At 32.5% G+C, this 19,799-nt stretch overlaps 3 protein-coding genes across 3 annotated transcripts; 2 read left to right on the top strand and 1 right to left on the bottom strand.

The window, feature by feature from the left end:
- Positions 1-2,297: 2,297 nt before the first annotated feature.
- Positions 2,298-4,805, top strand: TRIADDRAFT_57913 (uncharacterized protein; the record flags this gene model as incomplete). The annotated part of the gene is made up of 8 exons (XM_002114238.1): positions 2,298-2,381; positions 2,608-2,768; positions 2,877-3,019; positions 3,202-3,307; positions 3,600-3,703; positions 4,296-4,402; positions 4,511-4,634; positions 4,738-4,805. 8 exons carry the CDS (start codon positions 2,298-2,300, stop codon positions 4,803-4,805), a joined length of 897 nt encoding a protein of 298 aa, XP_002114274.1.
- A 750-nt stretch (positions 4,806-5,555) lies between these two features.
- TRIADDRAFT_57912 (uncharacterized protein) lies at positions 5,556-10,614 on the bottom strand (the record flags this gene model as incomplete). Its single annotated transcript, XM_002113920.1, has 12 exons — positions 5,556-5,648; positions 5,866-5,941; positions 6,071-6,129; positions 6,286-6,358; positions 6,466-6,587; positions 6,661-6,749; positions 6,862-6,933; positions 7,020-7,113; positions 7,680-7,772; positions 7,991-8,037; positions 8,120-8,175; positions 10,517-10,614. 12 exons carry the CDS (start codon positions 10,612-10,614, stop codon positions 5,556-5,558), a joined length of 972 nt encoding a protein of 323 aa, XP_002113956.1.
- A 2,772-nt stretch (positions 10,615-13,386) lies between these two features.
- TRIADDRAFT_27868 (uncharacterized protein) lies at positions 13,387-19,799 on the top strand (the record flags this gene model as incomplete). Its single annotated transcript, XM_002114237.1, has 15 exons — positions 13,387-13,725; positions 14,601-14,840; positions 15,057-15,122; positions 15,261-15,353; positions 15,460-15,667; positions 15,838-16,145; positions 16,372-16,527; positions 16,595-16,735; positions 16,844-16,993; positions 17,165-17,384; positions 17,528-17,727; positions 17,883-18,042; positions 18,119-18,447; positions 19,292-19,437; positions 19,568-19,799. The coding sequence occupies 15 exons, from the start codon at positions 13,387-13,389 to the stop codon at positions 19,797-19,799; spliced, it is 2,988 nt and encodes a 995-aa protein (XP_002114273.1).

The following is a 19,799-nucleotide window of genomic DNA, read 5'->3' as shown; positions in this document are numbered from 1 at the left end:
CACGATGTTTATTTGAAGGTAGATGTAGTTCAGTCATTATAGTTTCTTCATGGTATGTTGTTGATGCATGTGGTGATAGTATACTTCAAATTGGGTTAACGAAATAAAAAAGGAAATTTGAGAACTTAACAGAACGGACTGATAGTTTTATGACAGTCCTATTCTGGCCATTTTCCTATATTGTCTCATTGAAACTGTGCACGGTACAAACTAAGGTGCACATTAACCTAGCCGCTTATTCAGATAACCTTAGACAGTACGGTGTACGGCTGCAGACATATTATATACTTCAAATGATCAGTAGAATAGTCGGCCTAGTCATTTTAGTAAAGGGTTATTTCCTGTCCGCTATGTAGCCAACCATTTTATTCATTCTCTTCAAGCGAATAGGTGCAATAAATCCAATCCAAAGTCGCAGAGATTTGTATAATACATTGCTGTACGGTAGTGTATTGTACTGGTGATACAGTACTATACTACGCATAGTGAAACATGCGCAATGTAAAACTCAGTCTAGAGTAACTAGAAACATTTACAGTAAGCAACTGCTGCAAAATGAGATATACGAGTACTGAAGTCGTGAACTAATTTCCTTCCTATGTCAAGCCGAGACTGCTGAGCTTCCTCAACACGATATTATACCACTAAATCATCTTGTATCCGACTCATGAAGAGTTGAAATACGAAGAGAATTCATTATTATCAATCAAATCAACGCGAAGCAAATTGAAATTTTGCGTCCCTTGATGTTATTACGCAGAGTAATGAGCAATACATGCAAAATATTGTCTACTCGTAGGCCTATAATATTCATTATGGGAGCTACTGGCACTGGCAAATCCTCTCTGGGTTTAAAGCTAGCCTGTGAACTAAATGGAGAGATTATTAGTGCAGATTCGATGCAGGTTATAGTAACTACGTACATTTTATTCTCAGTGAAAGATTATTAATCGATAGTGAATTGAAAATAATAAACAGTTCTTTATAGGAATACGATACTGGAATTAAAAGATTGATACTCTTTGATTAGTCTATCTTCCATATGATAGTGTAATGGTATGGAGTACAATTCGTCGATGTCAATGAATAGCAAGTATATTGAGTCTAAAGGAATTGCATTTGAAAACGGATAACACCAAACTTGGACAGTATTGCACTAAACAAATCTCTTGTCGAATTAGTTAATTAATGGCTTAAATCAAAGCATACATCCATTGCTAGAACAAAATATGAAACATTTGTATCTTAGCTACTTTTAAATCGCTGTAATCGGTCAGCTTTTACATCTTTTTTTTGCTGTTTACATGATATTTGAGATGATGATACTGTACCACAGACGACTATATCCTAGGATTGAGTAATCCAGCAGCTGTGCTCAATTTACAGTTGAAATTGTGTATGACATATAATATATATATACGTATGATACTTGACGAGTATCTGGCTACAGTAAACAGGTGTACTTATTGTACTGTCTAGTTTAGATCTTGGCGACTAATTCAAGAAGTACTCTATCACTCTATCGTCTTGCATTAAACCATTGCAAGACGTACGTTATTTTAGAATGTGACATTTACAGTTTTTCATTTTGTACTTATGTAGTAAACTAGTATTTCACACAACTCTAAGGTGCAGTACAGTTAACGAGTACGAATGTAAGAACGTGCTTACATGTCTTCAGAAGTTCTTCAAGTAACCCTAAGCCTACTACCGTGTTTGGCAACTAAAAATCTCAATTAAGCGCTAAAAATTATCTTTACTTACTAATAATAATATTCAGCAACAACCTAACAAGTGACAAAATTTTTCTCTTATTTATAGGTTTATCAGGGATTGGATATTCTTACGAATAAAGTTAGCAAAGAAGATAGAATGTTATGTAATCATCACTGCATGGACTACATTCATCCAACGGAATATTCTACAGTAGTCTCATTTAGGGATAAAACACTCCCTATTATATCCTTTACTTGATTATACTTGTGCACATGTTAGTTTTTTGTTTATGCATGTAAAGAAGAAATCATACACATAGTTATTATCTTTAAAGTTATTGTTACTGTAGTCTTTCTCAATTGTAGTAAAATTTCTCGACCTCTCTTATATTAAATACCACTGTATATAGGCCTAAGATAAATTTTTTTATTATTGTTTGATTAATATTACTGAACAAGCTACCGAAATAATATAAACGATTACATTTCTTAATTTCATGGACCTCATGATCACTGCAATCATTAATCTTAGTTTTATACCCCTGCGGACATTTCCTTTACTATTAATATATTGAAGATATAATGAAGCGTCAAAAATTGCCCATAGTGGTTGGTGGTACTAATTATTATATCGAAGCATTATTGTGGGATTATTTAATAAAGGAAGTAAGTGATCTATTGAAGTAACTTTTCGCTTTTAGATGTTTATATATATACTTATACTGTATATGTAATACCATAATATACACAGTAGAAAGTATTAGATTTAATAGATTTAAAATGCTTCAGATTCACAATCGGGAAAATCGATAAATACGCGTAATATAAACACTCGAATTATGTATATTACCAGTAACTGTTTACTGTACGATCTCCATAACTGGCTTTTAAGGAGAATATATCAGCAGATGAAACTAATGCCAATGATTATCAAAATAAACCTTTATCTGATGATACCGAAAAAAAATCTGCAAACTCGTACGAAGAATTGAAATTATTAGATCCTGAAAGAGCTGCAATGTTACATCCAAATGACACTAGAAAAATTTTACGGTACGAACATTGATGTATAACTGATAGAAGCTTTCTGTCCAATATTGGTGAATCTATTAAGATATTGTAAACCACAGTATGTGCTGAATCTTCTTAATGTAACAATAGAAGTTTAGAAATTATAAAAAGGAATCAAGTCAAACATAGTAGCTACATAGAACGTCAGCGACAACAACCTGGTGGAAGTTTCTATTCAGGACCGTTAAGATTTTCATCTGCTGCTATATTTTTATTGGAATGCGATCAAAATGGTAATATGCAAATATTAAAAGTGATCTAACTGGTATTGTCTGATAGCCATATGCAGAACTTCGTATAGATACGCATTATAATTCAGCTGTGATTCATGTTGATCTCTTCAGATACTTACTTCTATATTAAACTAGATTCTATGAAAGCAAACTTGAGGCTTGTCATTCATCAATCCTGTTAGTTTTAGATCAAAAATTAGATGCGAGATGTGATGAAATGATTGAAAAAGGCCTTCTACGGGAACTGTATACTTTTTATCAGGATTGGCAAGTACATTCGGGCAGTAGGTAAGTAACGATAATTATATTCAGCAGATCGTAAGCGCTGGTGTTATAATTAATTAAGTTGTTATGTGTGGGTTTCATTGATTATTTCACTTTCTGACTAGCAGTACCTAGCTTACATTGTGCTACTATTTTGAATGATGTTGACCTATGTCCTGTATTATATTATACGATATGTAGTATTTCACACTATATCCCAAATACGTATAGTAACAAGTTCATTTGTGTTGATAACTTATATGGCAGATATTTCGCTACAACTGATATTGCTATTTTACTTTTACCTTTACGCTAGGCCGGTCAATACTGAAATAGGCTTATTTCAAAGTATCGGCTTTAAGCAGTTTATGCCATACCTTCAACTTATAGAAAAAGAAGAATGCTCTTTAGATACAAAAGGTTTGTTGGCTTGTTAAGGCGTCGATTTATTGCAATTTTTGACCACACCTTAAGCTGTATTCTAAGAAAATATCATTGGTTGAAAATCGCATTACCTATACCATATAGTAGTGATTATATGTATGTGTATCAAAGTACGGTTAGTGATAAATATTGTAACAACAGACCATAATAATCCCCACCGGAAAGTATTGGATGAATGTATCTTAATGTTTAAACAAGCAACTAAGCGGTACTCAAAGATTCAGGTAATGCTCTAATTTATATAAAATAATTTAAAATTCGTATATATGACAGATATAATATAAGCAGGCATACATGTGTTTATGCGAAGTCGGTCCGTTACAAAGTATTTTTTTGGAATTGAAAATATAATCTCGCGTATCAATTTCATTTTAGAGAAAATGGATAGAAAATCGATTTTATAGAAGTTAGTATATTCTAGACTTTAATAACAAAGTTGTTCATGATGTAGCTACTGTACTTATATACTGTAAAAAGATTATGTTAGGTAATTATTTATAGTTTATAATTATAATCGATGAAATTTTTTTAAGTGAAAAATATTTTTTATTTGAATTAATATCTTTAGGACCATCCGATAATGTACCAGCAATTTATTCATTTGATGTTACCCCTAATAGTTTGAAATCTGAAATATTGGAGAGATCAGTCTCTATTACCAAAGCTCTGATCGAAGTACAATTTGCATTCTATTATTTGAATAAACTACAGACGTTACGCTACAATCAAGCATTTGTTGCTTATCAAACAATACTTACTGAATGTGAATTAATTCTTTTGTAGGGTAAAACACCTACAGAATCACCAGTAAGGAAATATACAGGTTACTCGGAGATCAGTAACAGATTACAACGATTCACGTGTGATTTATGTAATGTTACTGTAATAGGAGAGAAATCTTGGATAGGTACAGTATTTGAATAAGAATTAGAGCAGGTGTATGATATATTTAATACATGTTATACTATCTTATCACGATAAAATGTTCATTCAATGAATTTATTTATTAGCTCATAAGGGTTCTAGAAGACATCGCTATAGCCTTAGGAAAATTCGTCGAGATTCTAAATCTTCGTAACTTAATATCTTATAGCAATTTAATACTTCTGTATCAGATCGTTTTGTCTCAAACCAACTACGATACAAAATTTACCGTTACGTAATTTAAATGATATATTAAATATCATTATTAACTTACGAAGTATATGTAGTATAAAATTACTCGATGATACAATATATGTTAATAGAGTTAGAATTAGATTTTACTAGTTTATTTTCTTTGGAACGGTGTAGTAATTAGCATAGTTTTTACCAATAATTATAAATTTGGAATGTTACAGACGATATGGTAGAAAGAAATTGCCTAAAATTATTACATACTGTACATGGAAAATATTTGCCACGATATTTTATAGTTATTTTAAATCTTTGAGCAAATTCGCTCTCTTATTATTAATTCTATTTATTGATGTACAAGAGAGTAATGGAATGTAATAATGTAACGAATATCTGGATGTTACTATGACTGCATAATTTATATCACGTATTTTATGACGAAGAAGGTTCATAAATTAAAGTCATAAAGACCTTTCGAGCAAGGAAATTAAGACTAATTGTAATAAATGTTTCGAATTCGATAGTTTATAATAATGGGCATGGCATATATTCGGATAATAGTGAGAGAATTTCTTGCAAAACACATAAAAATGACTTTTTCCGTGAAGAAATTAATAGTAACAATAAATGTTTTAAATTCGAGATTTTAAAAATTGATATGGGATGTAAACGAGTAATGAAAACAATTTAGAATTGTATCGAATAATTTTAATTATGTAGAAAATAGACTTATTAGTTTCCTTGCTGTAAGAGGCGTGCAAGCACCGGCGAAATCGATTATAGATGAGCAAGGGTGTCCATATTTCTAGATTAAAATTAAGAGACAGTGAATATAAATTAATTTTTGATTGCTAATATCCCAATACAATGCTAACAAGGTATCTAGGGGAAGTGATTGATTGTACAGGAAACGGTAATCCAACTTTAGCCTATTACGTTATCAAAAATTTCGCATGGTGCCGACTCATTAAAGTGGCAAATATTAACATAATGAGGCTAAGAATATATCATGTCTAACTAACCTGCCAATAAACAAATCCACATTGATCACAGAGATATAAAGGTTTGCATTCTGAGTCTTGTCGAATTCCATATTTTCTGTGATGAGTTGAAATGAGAATAAGTAAAGCTGAAATTAATCAGGAAAAATTTAACAGCAGTACAGCGCGTAAGGCTATCTCACAAATACCTCTTAGCGAGATATTTTAAATAAATAGAATAACCTACTTATACAAGATCTTAAAAATACTTTTCCAATCGTAATCCTTTTCGGAATACTTTTCAATCTACGTAAGTGAAATATTATACTGGTTAATAGTACGCAATGTTACAAAGCGCTTATATATTCATGATAAAAAATCCTTTCATAGCCGAATGGTAAATATAATGATATGTTTAATTTAGAAATGCCATATAATAACTGCTGAAGTACGTGTAATTACCTCTTCTTTCCTGAAGTGATACTGACAAAGCTTTCTCCAAGTGTACGATTCATTAGTGAAATAATTCAATCGCCTGATTTTTTAAAATGATTTATAACGAAAATCATTTCTTATTTAGTGCACTAACGATAAACTGGAATTGGGCCAAGTTTTAAGTAATTGACAAATTTGGTAACCTACTTATTCACACCCGATAGTGATATTATGTCTCGGTGATCAGAGAGAAATAGTATAATGTATTGAAGACAATCGTCAGGAATATCCATCAATTGCAAATGATCATTTTCCGAAGAAATGTTAACCTAAGATATTTTTTGTAATAAGCAATAAGTAAATCAAAAACAACCAGTATAACTAAATATTTAGGATGATTACCCCATCATTAGTTAGCTTTAGTTCACATTGTCGGAGATGTTTTAATCTATCTTTCCAAACAGTTAAACTGCCAATTAAGTGATAGTATTCTGAGATAAGATTATTTATAAAAAGAAGAAATGTGATACCTTTCAGTTAGTGAAATAGATGTATAAACTTATTGTTACTTTATATAATATCCCGAATCTCTGGTAAGTATACCTTTCTCAATTATCTTCACCGTGATATTTATTAACCGCCTGACATGCAACCTGAAAGCGTGCCACTGTAAAGCTATATTGATGTGGAAATTACTATCGTTATTATTTAAGGCATAGGTGATTGCACAATTCTATTATCGTTGCTTATAAAATATATACCTAATTTTACTGCGTTATCAATCAAATTATACAGATATGTCAGAGATGAACTTCCAAGCGATAATAGTTTATGTTCGACAATTTCTTGGATAATCTTGCGGTACAATTAATTGGTTTTGAATCATCGAGTAATCAAAAATAAGCAGAATTGCAATTAGTTTTTAAAATTATTGATACTGGAATATGTAAATATCAATTAAACTTTATAATTTTAGCATTATATAGTGATGTTGCGAAATAGAGATTTGATTAATAAATTCAACACAGTACAGTAGTTTTAATACGGTAGCTATAGTACTAAGTAATTCCCATAGTGATTATATGTAAGTAGTAACCTAAGCATAGCTTTATAGTAAGAAGTTGTAGGAAAGATTCTAAGCGAAATATTTGCCATAATGTATTCATCTGATATATTATTTAAACTCTAACAAATTACCACAATAAGCAGAGAGCAACTGTGCAAAACAAATATTAAAGTATAGGTTGTTCTAGAATACAAGGCGTAAGCGGTAATAGTTGAATTAGATCGAATTTAAATAGTTGAGTTATAATCTCTGTGGTATATCTAATGCTTGATAAGTTACTAATTATACACGCGAGGAAATGAATCACTTCATTTTTAACTCAAGAGTTGAAAATTTTACGTTTAATTTTACTTACTTTACAGACGTATAGAAATCGACTATAATCGTGCAATGCTCCATTTAAATCTAACTTGTCCATGACATCACCAAGCGAACGATAATAAGAGAGCTATGATTAAAATAAGGAAGAGAGAATCAAGCAATGCCAAGTCTCATTTCTTTTATCCTAAATTACTTATTATGAAATTAGAATTTTAAGAGTATATTTGTTATCCTGTATTTCCTTACAGAACTACAATTACTGTGCTATCATATCAGTCTGTATAACTCGTGCATATTAAGCTATGGCGATCACGATTTTATGATTCTTACTGCGCTATTGCTAACCTCTCGGCTATTTCTGAAAATTGAAATGTAACGGGTGGGCTGATTTACTTTGAAAAAAGATATCATTAAGAAAAAAATTGTAGTTATTATTCGGTATGTATCAAATAATTAGATTACTGGGATTCCTACCATCACTTTCATTCTTTCCAGTTTTTGCTGGTAAAGATGGTTGTTCTTTCGGGTTTCTGTATAACATAGAATAATGCATAATGATACGTAGATTTTAGCACGTGATATATCTTTGATGAGCAAGAAGATAATGATGTGTTTTACCACTATCAATATTCAACAAAAATACGAATACTATGATAACGTAACGTAAGCTTGTGGTACTTGTTAAATCCATCATACCAGAATGGAAATTTCTATCTTACATATTGATTAGCTTTTCACTAATGCGATTGATAGTACGCTAATAAAAGGATCAATAATTCAGATTTAGGCGTACTTTTTACGATTAATTTTAGCAGATATCTTAATTATTGCGAGGTCTGAGACCGTCGATAGAAGATTGAACATTATAATCGGTTATAGATGTTCTATTCGCTAATTATATAACAAAGTATTGATAATAAACAGAATCTTTCTCGTACGATAGAAGATATCAATGCTATAACACTAGTTGTGGCAGACATAAAATTGTAGTTACTGTATACGTGAAATCTCGATTAGAACTATTGTAAAAACGATATATGATACGCGTATTGTACTGAATAAAGTATTAATAAGTGATTGTACTGTATGTATTATAACTAAATATTATTGCTGAGATGCTATAAGAATCAGTATATAATTTAGCAAATACTGCATTGTGCCATTAGAATAATCGTATGATAGTCACTATTAATAAATTGATAGAGAAACAGTACAAGAAATCTTTGGACTATTTTAGATTATGGGTTCGACGATATAACATACTAGGAGGCCGATTTCGCGAGCTGGGTATATTATCATTCATTCTTAATATACGCGTATATTTGCAAAGATATGAATATCGTTTACAGCAGTATGGAAGAGTTGTAGACAATGAATAGCAATCTTATATGATCATCGTTTAATTGTATTAAATTGATGATAATTTTATCAATGAATATTGGTATACTATAAGTAGCATTGTCAGTACAATTTTTTTACAGTCGGTGCTATTAATCCGTTATCATCTGTTATCGTAACATTATTATTCATGATCCTAAATCATGATCGATGAGACATAATATGTCTGTCTGTGCTATTCTCATCGTTGGATATATAGCGCTGTATTGATTGTAATTATCTACTGAAAGCCAAGTTACTTAGTCCTGTATTGCAAACACGAATTACGTTTATCAGAATTGAATTAAATTTAATCTAGTTTAATTGAATTATGGGTGAGATAGGAATGTACTTTTTTGGATAATGCATTATCATTAAGGACAATCTATGACGATCCATATAAGTATCCTCTTGACGAAACCACCCTGTCATTCTCTTTTAATTGGTTTATTATTATTTCGTGATTAAGATGAATGTACAGTACTCTATTAGAGGGAGTAGAGTGGTCTTTTCAAGTTCTAACGACAGCGGTCGTTACTACTGTCGGCTAGTAAGTATTAGTTTAATTTACCGCGATAGTAGTCCATATGCCTTATCGTTTAAAATTCATATTTAGCATGGTGTACAACTTTCAATTATGAATAGAAGTTAATTTACTAGTTACAATGTTGAACGAGAAAGCCTCAAAGTAATCAGTTGGATTGACTTTTAATGCTGTCTCTTCTATATAGTATGCAGTGTACTTCATTGGATAGAAGAAACTATACAGTACACTATATACTGTAGTATGGATGCGTTATTATGAATGTATCAATACGCTGTATTGTATTATATAATGTTATTTCTGTCCAATTTCTTAATGAAGTGTTCAAGGTTGTTTTATCCCTTTTAGTCATTCTTAATCGTATGTGAATTACTCATTCGGTGTGTATACTTCCCTTTGAAATGATCCATTCTATAGTATTACAGTAGGGCGATAATTACGATTCGATTTCAAGTGAACAATCGCTAAAAAATGATAATAATATTACGAAGACGGTAAGATAGCGAGCGATCCATCGGAACTTGGTATGGAAATAATGGATCGCTCTATTCAATTCATTCACGTTCCATCATTTCTTTTTCATTTCTAGCATTAAAAATACCCATATAGTATCTAGGGAAATAGATTCTGTTCTGTAGAATGGACAGAAAGTCAAGTCTATTTCTATTCGTCCATGAGTCGGACCATGACTGAATGGATTGACTATCTTACTTTGGAGAACGAATCCATTGATTCATTTGGCGCAATAACACGGCATAGTAAAGTAATATTATTATTTATTGGGTTTCATCGTTTAAAGTACCAATACAACTCTATCGTAAGAACAACAGAACAGAGTACTTTTCATTTTTCTAAATCCTCTATTTGTGATGAAAACGATGAAGATAGTGGATGAAAATAGAGTCGAGAGTAAATCCATCTTGGATCTTTCTGTGATCGACAGTACTTACGTCATCGTCACACGAGTAGCATCGACTGTTTTCCAACCGTTCTCCGTTTTTCGCCAAACATAACCTGATGTACGCCATGCACCACCAACATAAGCCATGCTTGTCTTTACCAATTTTGTCAATGAAATCTGTCAAGAAGTCAAGAAAAATAGACTATCCAAAAATGCTCTTCCGCGATCTACTTTAAAAGGAAAAAAATTGTTGACGATGATGGACTGCTGCTACTACTACAATTTGGAGTTGTTTGTTTACAGATTGGCTAGTCTACAGTGTACAGTACTGTTGAGTAATCGACTGGTACTGTACACTGTACAGTACAGACTGACTAAGTGACCATGTCTGCCACTTGAAAAACGGACGGCCGGACACCCATCTGGAAATGACAAAAATGGACCATTTGAATAATATCCAACCTTTGCTTACCCCTCTCGGAGCTCTCCCAGGGACTACTCAATTAATTAATTAAGAGCTCCCCCTCCCCCTCTAAAGCCACTAAGTAAAAAAATTTCCCATATACTAAAAAAAAACTCTCGGAGCTCTCCGAGTACACGGTAAAAAGTTACTGAACCTCTGACAGGTCTATCAAATGGTAATACTATCTGTTAAATGAGCACATTATCGTAAACCGTCAGCAAAGCGACGGGAGTTTGCAGTAGTACTAAATAAAAACATCGGCTGATACTCCGACCAGTATACAACGGTAATAGATTATATTATATATTTTTAAAATGTTGTCGATTAGAGAAAGTCAAGATTAGAAATCATTTTAATATGTTTGGATGGTCTAATGTACTGTACTATACAGTCGTGCTTTTTGCAGCTTTCTTCTTATTCACTCCGATATAGCCATTTTGCGTAAATTAACTTATATACTTCGTTTCTTAATTATAGCTGTCTTATTAATGATACATTAGACATATATGGATATATCTAAAAATGGATCAGGAGGACAACTTAAATCAAGTGTGTAAAGTATTTTATGCAAAATGGCTAGAGCTAGTTTAGTGTACGTGCTATGCGTCCTATTTTGCAAGGCACTAATGCCTAGTGCGTATGTAGATTACTATGTACAGTACAGAAGAGGAACAGCGCGCTCACTTGAATCGAAATAGATCACCGGATTTATCGTCAGATCATTAGTTATTAGTGTTAGCTATTCAAACGATTGATGGCGTTATCATTAAGCTTCTCTGCGATGTTTATTTGAAATGATACAGTAGTCCATGTTGGAGGAATTTATTTTGCGCACTGCTTGATGATGTACCTTGAGTACAAGTACGTTGATTTAGTAGTCGACTGCAACTATGTCCTAGTTCCATGTAGTAATTCATATGCATCAAGAAAAAAATTTTAAAATTGGTACAAATTTGGGATAGTATACTTACTGTATCAATATTCTAGTGACTATTAAGCAGGAATATCCGTCAAGCATGTGCATGCAAGCGCTACATGTTAGCCGCCGAATCATACTTGGTAGATAGAATGTTCAATGCTCTGGACTCAATGGAATATCAACGCAGCTAATTAATTATACCTGTGCATATATAATTATTTCAAAACGTCACTTGGGGCCTATTTTCGACGACCCTACGGTGCCATAATCATTCCTACAAAGCCGCTAGAGTACTTTGACCGATCGTTTATCCAGTAGGGCCATTTTTATTTCATCCTAGTTGAGTTCTGTTGTGGTAAAAATGGAAAACAGAATGATTATGATTTTAATACTGTCGTAAATGGTCTTGCTGTACCTTGATTTGATTTGATTTCAACTGACTCTATCTCGCTGATTTAGTCAATAAAAATGTTGCATGATTTGAATAGAACAGCTAAGTTTTTCTCTACAATGTACCATTGCCTTTTTATACAAAACATTAGCGAGTAGTGCTACAAAATAGAAATTATTTCACCGTAACTAGAAGAACTTATCAGAATGAATATGAAGCTTCTTGTTCTAAATCAGTAATAACATCAAATTGGGTAGATCGATTGCCCTTTCTTACTAGATGCTATCAGAATTTTCTAACATGAATTTTTTCTCTTATCGTGCCTGAGCAAATAATAAAAAAAGCGCATAGGCTGATCTGAAGTAAAATTCTTAATGTAATCACATAAGGTATCATGAATTTATAGGGTAGATGAACTCGAGAAAGATTGATCGATGGTAGACTAAGGCACAGTACATGGACTACTGGCAATTATACCTTCTATTAGTTCATGCCGGGTATGAATTATTTATTCGATGTACAATCGATGTAGTTAGTTAGTCTATTCTTACAGTAGAGTAGTCTAGGGGTGGGAGCAAATTGATTATTATACAGTATTTGCATTCTTGAAATCATTGGTAGACAGTTGGAGTCGAATTATTTTTGATTACTTATAGTGCTAATAGACAGGTGAGCGAATTCATACAGTGTCATGGAGGGTGATAGATTACGAGTAAAGAAAGCATTTGAAAGCAGAGTCATGATCAAGCTCCAATTAGATTTTGATTATTTATTTAATAACATTGCGGTGGTCTGATTCGTTGTCAAATGCTTAATGTACTTCGTACGTGGAAAGAATCAGGTAAACAATCCATTTTCAATAAATTTGCATAATAAAGTAAAATTTCAAGCATATTTTTAACTTCTCAATAATCATATTCTATATAAATTTACCAATTTCGCAACTGCTTTTAGCTAGATTAAAGTTCTAGGCCACAGAGGGGGCATACTAGGTGTCATTGAATTTTCACGGAAGATAGCAATCGAGGAGAGAGCAACTAGAAATAAGATAAGAGAAAAAGGAAAAAATTACCAGATTTCTCCCTTTATCCTTTATTAGATTATCGATTGATTATCGATAAGAGACAAGTCCATCTATCAGAGAATATGAAAGCCGTAGATCAGTTTATCTCTTCAATCATTTTAGTAGTAACTTTAACAGCGTCGTTAGTACAAGGACAAATTTTAGATGCAAGCGTTCGCGATTTAGCACCGTCTTCTTCTATAGCTGCTAGCGCAACATGTGGTACTAATAGGCCGGAAAATTTTTGCCTACTGGATCGGCCAGATAGTTGTTCAACTTGCGATAATACTGCTAATGCTCCAAGCAATCAACGCCATCCAATAGGATATGCTATCGACGGAACAGAAAAATGGTGGCAATCTCCAACGTTAACAAATGGTTTCGACTATAATAACGTAACCATCACTTTAGATCTTAAACAGGTAAGTTAGCCTGAACTACAGTGTCTTTCAAAAATTCCACCTTCTTCTATTTTCCTTATTCTACTCAAGTCTATATGCTCTCAAGAAATTTGGATATACGATCAACGCTTTAATTAAATAAATGATAAATCACAATATTTGATTTATTCGATAAACGCGTTATACAAATCAATCATGCCCGGGCTATTTTTTCTTATACTAACGATTATTAATGATGAACGTTCGATTTAAACTGCAATCTAGCTAAAAAAAATAGCAAATTTCTTGACTAATCATCATCATACCATTAGACTAAAAGTCTTTACCCAGTTTGATATTCAGATAGTTATAATGTAACTGAATAAGATGATATAGTCGTTCAAAAAATTTACTGAATATAATGCATCGTAGCAATAGACTGAAAATCCAGTACATGAAGTCTATGATAACAACAGTATCGTTGTGCATACTTGTATTAGGCCTAAAAAAAACTAATGTCGAAGTTGTTAGAACACTTTATTGCCTCACATTTTCATCATCATACACGTACTGCACGTTCTATATGGATATATGTCTATATGAATGTACGCGACCATACTATCGAAGTTGACAATTAGTAATGCTTGCATTTTGTTAAAGAGTTAATTTAGTCAATTACTGACATCAGTCCTCATTTCGATCTTAGTTTACAGTGCATGTGCGTAAGTATCTTTAATTAACAACGAATAACATCAATAACTATCCCAATTACCTATGATATCCATAGCAACACACATTAAGGATACAATTAAAGAATGCTTACTGTACCCGTATAATTATGATTTCATCAATCTTATACTGTATTATGTACCGCTATGTATAATATTGTATTAATGAGCAATGATTGATTTACTTAGATTTTTAGGGTAACCTACATTATTTTGGCTACCGCTAATTCTCCTGCACCTGCTCGATGGGTCCTTGAACGCTCTTTAGATGGGCGAAGTTTTACTGCTTGGCAATATTACGCACAATCTGAATCAGAGTGCTACGATCAATTTAAGACTGAAACTAATCCAGATGGTATATTTTCCAGCGATAGCCAAGTTATATGCGTTACTACCGGCATCGTTGCTAATCAATTTCAAAATGCTCAGGTAATGTATAGTGCTATCAATTTCTTTCCTGCACTTATTATTTTAAATTATTTCTACCTTTAAATTATATTTAAGATGTTAAGCTTTACTAAATTTATTTATAGGATATCAACAATATCTATCTTAGCTTGTAACTAGGCATAATATTAATCCCACTAAGATTGCAGGATGCATTTTTAGATTCCATTTTTAAACGATAGGATTCTACTTGACTAGGTAATCGCTCAATTTTTAACTGGGAGACCTGGCTCTAGAATTAGTGGTTATACTGAAGAATTAAGGGTAATATTCACAATGTCAACAATAAGGAAAGAAATTATCTTTCCGTATTAGTTTAGATCTTGTCGATTACACATAACCATAATTTTGTTCCCATATGCATTTTATTTTTAATATCGAATGCCTATTGCTTCATTATAGAATTTTCTATCTGCCCGATATGTACGATTAAGATTGTTGCAAATACGTACCCTAGGAGGTGATATTCAGAGCCCTGAAATACAAGATGCCTCAGTTACTGATAGGGTAAAATGCTACCAGTATTATGATATTGACAAATATTTAGGACAAGTTTTAGCAATTACTAATTTCTTCGTTGATATCATTATCTTGCTATTAGTATTTCTACTCTATCAAAGGAATTACAGTAAGCGGGGAATGCATGTGTAATGGACATGCTAGACGATGCGAATATAGCAGCACAACCGACAGCTATAGTTGCTTATGCGAGCGTAATACTTGTGGACCATCTTGTGATAGATGTTGTGACTCATTTATTCAAAAGTCATGGAAACCAGCTGCTGAAAATTCATCCAATGCTTGTGAACGTTAGTATAATCAACTGTTATTTACACTCATTTTTGAATCTATCACGATTAAAATACAAACAATTATTTAGAATGATTTATTATCAGCATCCAGAAAATAATTTTATCGTAGCTTTGAGACTGAATTATAGGAATCGATTAAACCTTTTATTCTTATTTTAAAAATCCAGCTTGTCAATGCTTCAATCATACCAATCAGTGTCTATATAATCAGACGATAGCGGATCAAAATCAAAGTTTAGATATTCATGGTAATTATCAAGGTGGTGGAATCTGTCAAAATTGCCAGCATAATACTGAAGGCATAAATTGCCAACGATGTAAATATCTCTATTATCGACCAACTGGTGTTTCACGCAGTGCCATAGATGCATGCCAAGCATGTGGATGCAATGCAGCTGGAATACGTGATGAACCAGGAAGACCAACTGGATCTTGTATAAGAGATGAAGAAGAAGCTCGTAGTTATCCACAAATGGTAAGTCGATTTCTTTTTTATCGATTTAGCTATCCAAAAAATACCAATACTTTAATTCAATCTCTCTATTAATAACGCTTTATAGTCTTATTTAAATCCAACATTACTGATATTTATTATTCCATGTTGTATTATCCCTGCAATAGATTTACTTTTAAGTGAGCATCCTATAGCTCTAGGTAGTCATATACTATATGTTTTAAATTCTCATGTTATATATAAATAGAACTCTGGAGACTGTTTCTGTAAGCAATATGTCACAGGAAGCAAATGTGATCGATGCGCTATCGGGTTTGATGGTTTTCCGATATGTAGCCCTTGTCGATGTAATCCATTCGGCAGTGTTAATTCCACTTGTCAAAGTACTAATTGCCAATGCAAGGTATTATTTATCGTTAATATTGAATATTTTCAATTCTTACCATACTATAACTTGATCAATTGTATAGCCTAATGTTCAAGGAAGTGGTTGTCGTCAATGTAAACCGGGTACATATGGATTGGATAATAATGATCCTGTCGGGTGTACAAAATGCTATTGCTTCAACTTGACATCAACTTGTAGTAGTTCAAATTTAGTTAAGAAACAGGTAAAATAATTTTATTTATATAGCAGCTACATTAGATGGCCAACGTGACACCATAAGCTAAGGATATGATGACGATACTAATTATTTCCTCTTTCATAATTACTACAGGTCAGCTCTCTAAGCGGCTGGAAAGTTTATGATGTCAGAAATCAAAATTCTTTTTCAGTAATAGTACAGCATAATAGACTTAACTATAACCTTACTGATGGAGCTGACACATTCCACTGGCAAGCTCCTAATGAATATACCGGAAATTTGGTACTTCTAATAAGATTGATTGTGACATATAATTAATTAATAATATTTAATTTATTGTAAATATTTAACATTTATTTATTATAAAATACCCACTAAACTACCAGCGTTGCAATGCACCATAGCTTATACTCTCTTAATTTAACTATTTTTCTGGCTATTTTTAAATCTTAGTTGACATCGTATGGTGAAAATTTTCGATATACATTACAGTACGTTACCACATTGACAGTAACTCGAGAATTTCGACCAGAAATAGTTATTATTGGTAGTAATGGCATGAGATTGAGGAATCAAGCACAACCTTTAAAATTCGATGTTCTAGGAGAAGTTCAAGCACGACTATTAGAGGTAACAACTGATTTAAGACGAAAATTAATGATTCAGATACCATGTATCAATATCTATGAATTAATAACTATTTCTATTCTCTTTTTAATGGGTACATATTATTATTATCAATCAATATATAATATTGCTTTTGCTGTATACAAAATCAATAGACTGAATGGACCCACAACAGCACTGGCAATCCAGTAACTCGTGAACAATTTATGATGACATTGAATCATGTAACAGGAGTATTTATCCGTCTAAGTTTTATTTCTAATCAAAGAAATTCCTACGTTAGTAATATCACTCTGACGAAAGGAATTGAAGGGACTTACAGTTCAGATGGCACAGTTAAAGTAGAAAAATGCCAGTGTCCTACTGGATACGCTGGATTATCATGTGAAGTAAATCAAATCAATATTTTAAAGTAACACCGAATTTTTTACGTTTAAATTACTGGATGGCATATCATCGACTTTAATCATGATTATTACAATATAAAATTAGATGCAATTGTACTATCGCTTTCGTTTTATATCATATTACTTGTCTTCAATAGAGATGTACAACTGGATATCGTCGCGAAAATGGTCAATTAAATGGCAAATGTATACCATGCAAATGTAACAATCATACTGATTCCTGCGACGATATTACTGGTATCTGTTATAACTGTCAACATAACACCCAAGGTAGTGACTGTGGACAATGCCAATTAGGTAAGCGACTTGATTAAAGGTAATAATCTTATTATCTTAATTCAAAGTGTTTTTTAATTAAATGATCATTTATAAGGTTATTATGGCAATGCTACGTATGGAACGCCTAATGATTGTAAACAATGTGCGTGTCCTTTATCTGTGGCCAGCAATAACTTTAGTCCAACATGTCAATTACTAGCTGATGGCGTTAATTTACTTTGTACTAACTGTTCAACTGGTTATACTGGACAAACTTGTCAGAGTTGTTCTGATGGCTACTATGGCAATCCTAAAGAAATTAATCAAACTTGCCGACCTTGTAATTGTAGTGGTAATATCAACCTTTCGCTACAAGGAAATTGTAATACAACAACTGGTGTTTGCTTAAAATGCCAAGGCAATACAACAGGAGATCAATGTCAAGTATGTGCTGATGATTATTATGGTGATGCAGTCACTTTAAAAAACTGCAGAGGTAAGCACATGTTATGGAAGCTCCTTGAAACTCATTCTACAACATTGACTTTTTTATCATTTATTTTTCATGATTTTAAATGGCTTTATAATTTAGTTGAAATTTTCAATTTTATTTGACGATGAGTTTCGGCTATTTGCTGTAACAATTTCAATCATTACCAGTTAATCACATATAGTCTAAATAAATTGCAATTTATATTACATAAGCATGTGGATGTAATCAGTTCGGATCCAGAAGCCAAGCATGTGACAAAAATAACGGAGAATGTCCTTGTAAGCCATTTGTTATTGGACGAACGTGCGATAAGTGTCGAGTACGTAAGCATAAAGTTTACAGTTATTATTATTCTTTAAAATTATCCTGTAGCTGGCGTTCCTGTACTTTAATGATGTAGCAACTGGGACGCCGTCATTAAAATATGCAGTAGGCGTCGAATATGTATGTAGGTATCTATGAAAGGCTTTGGTTTCATTATCATGAAAATCACCCTGTAGTCAGTTTTATTCCTGGCTTAATGATCGATTTGAGCGACACTTTTATTTTGTAATAGATATCGGACTTTATAGGCAAAAAGACTTATAAATATCATTACAACTATATTGTAGTTCTTGTCTATACATTTAATGCATCTATATTTTTATACCGTATTAAGAAGCACCATAGGTGTTCAATACTTATTTGTAAACACATCATAGAACTGTTATTAGAATCTTCCATAGGTTCAATTTTTTTTCTCTATAACCTGTTTCCTGTAATATCTTATTAAGTAAAGGATTTAATTTTATATAGGTTGGCTATTATGGACTAGAAAGTAACTCAAGTTGCAAAAGTTGCGATTGTCATCCAGTGGGCTCGGTTAGCCCTTTATCAAGTTGCGATACCAGTTCTGGTCAATGTCCATGTAAGCCTGGCATCGGAGGACGGGATTGCAGCAGGTAACATATTTTCTTTAATTTATGATATTATGACTAACATTGATCAGTATTGTGTATAAGCTTTCCTTTTAGGCATGTTATCCATCAATCATTGTAATACAATATTAAATTGAATCCGCTTTATATGTAGATGCGCTAGAGGCTACTGGAACTTTACAAAAGATGGTTGTGCGCCTTGTAATTGCTCAAAAACCGGAGGTGCATGCGACGCTTCGACTGGAAACTGTGACTGTCCACCACATGTTGAAGGAAAATATTGTGATACTTGTGCTCCACAAGCCTACGGCTACGATCCATTGGAAGGTTGCCAGGTAACCAATACCAAAGTGATAGTCTGGTTTACATGCCATTCTTTCATTTGA

Source organism: Trichoplax adhaerens, genomic scaffold (genome assembly GCF_000150275.1).
Source record: "Trichoplax adhaerens TRIADscaffold_7 genomic scaffold, whole genome shotgun sequence".
NCBI lineage: Eukaryota > Metazoa > Placozoa > Uniplacotomia > Trichoplacea > Trichoplacidae > Trichoplax > Trichoplax adhaerens.
The sequence above is the reverse complement of the archived record's forward strand: the minus strand, read 5'-3'. Positions and strand labels throughout refer to the sequence as shown.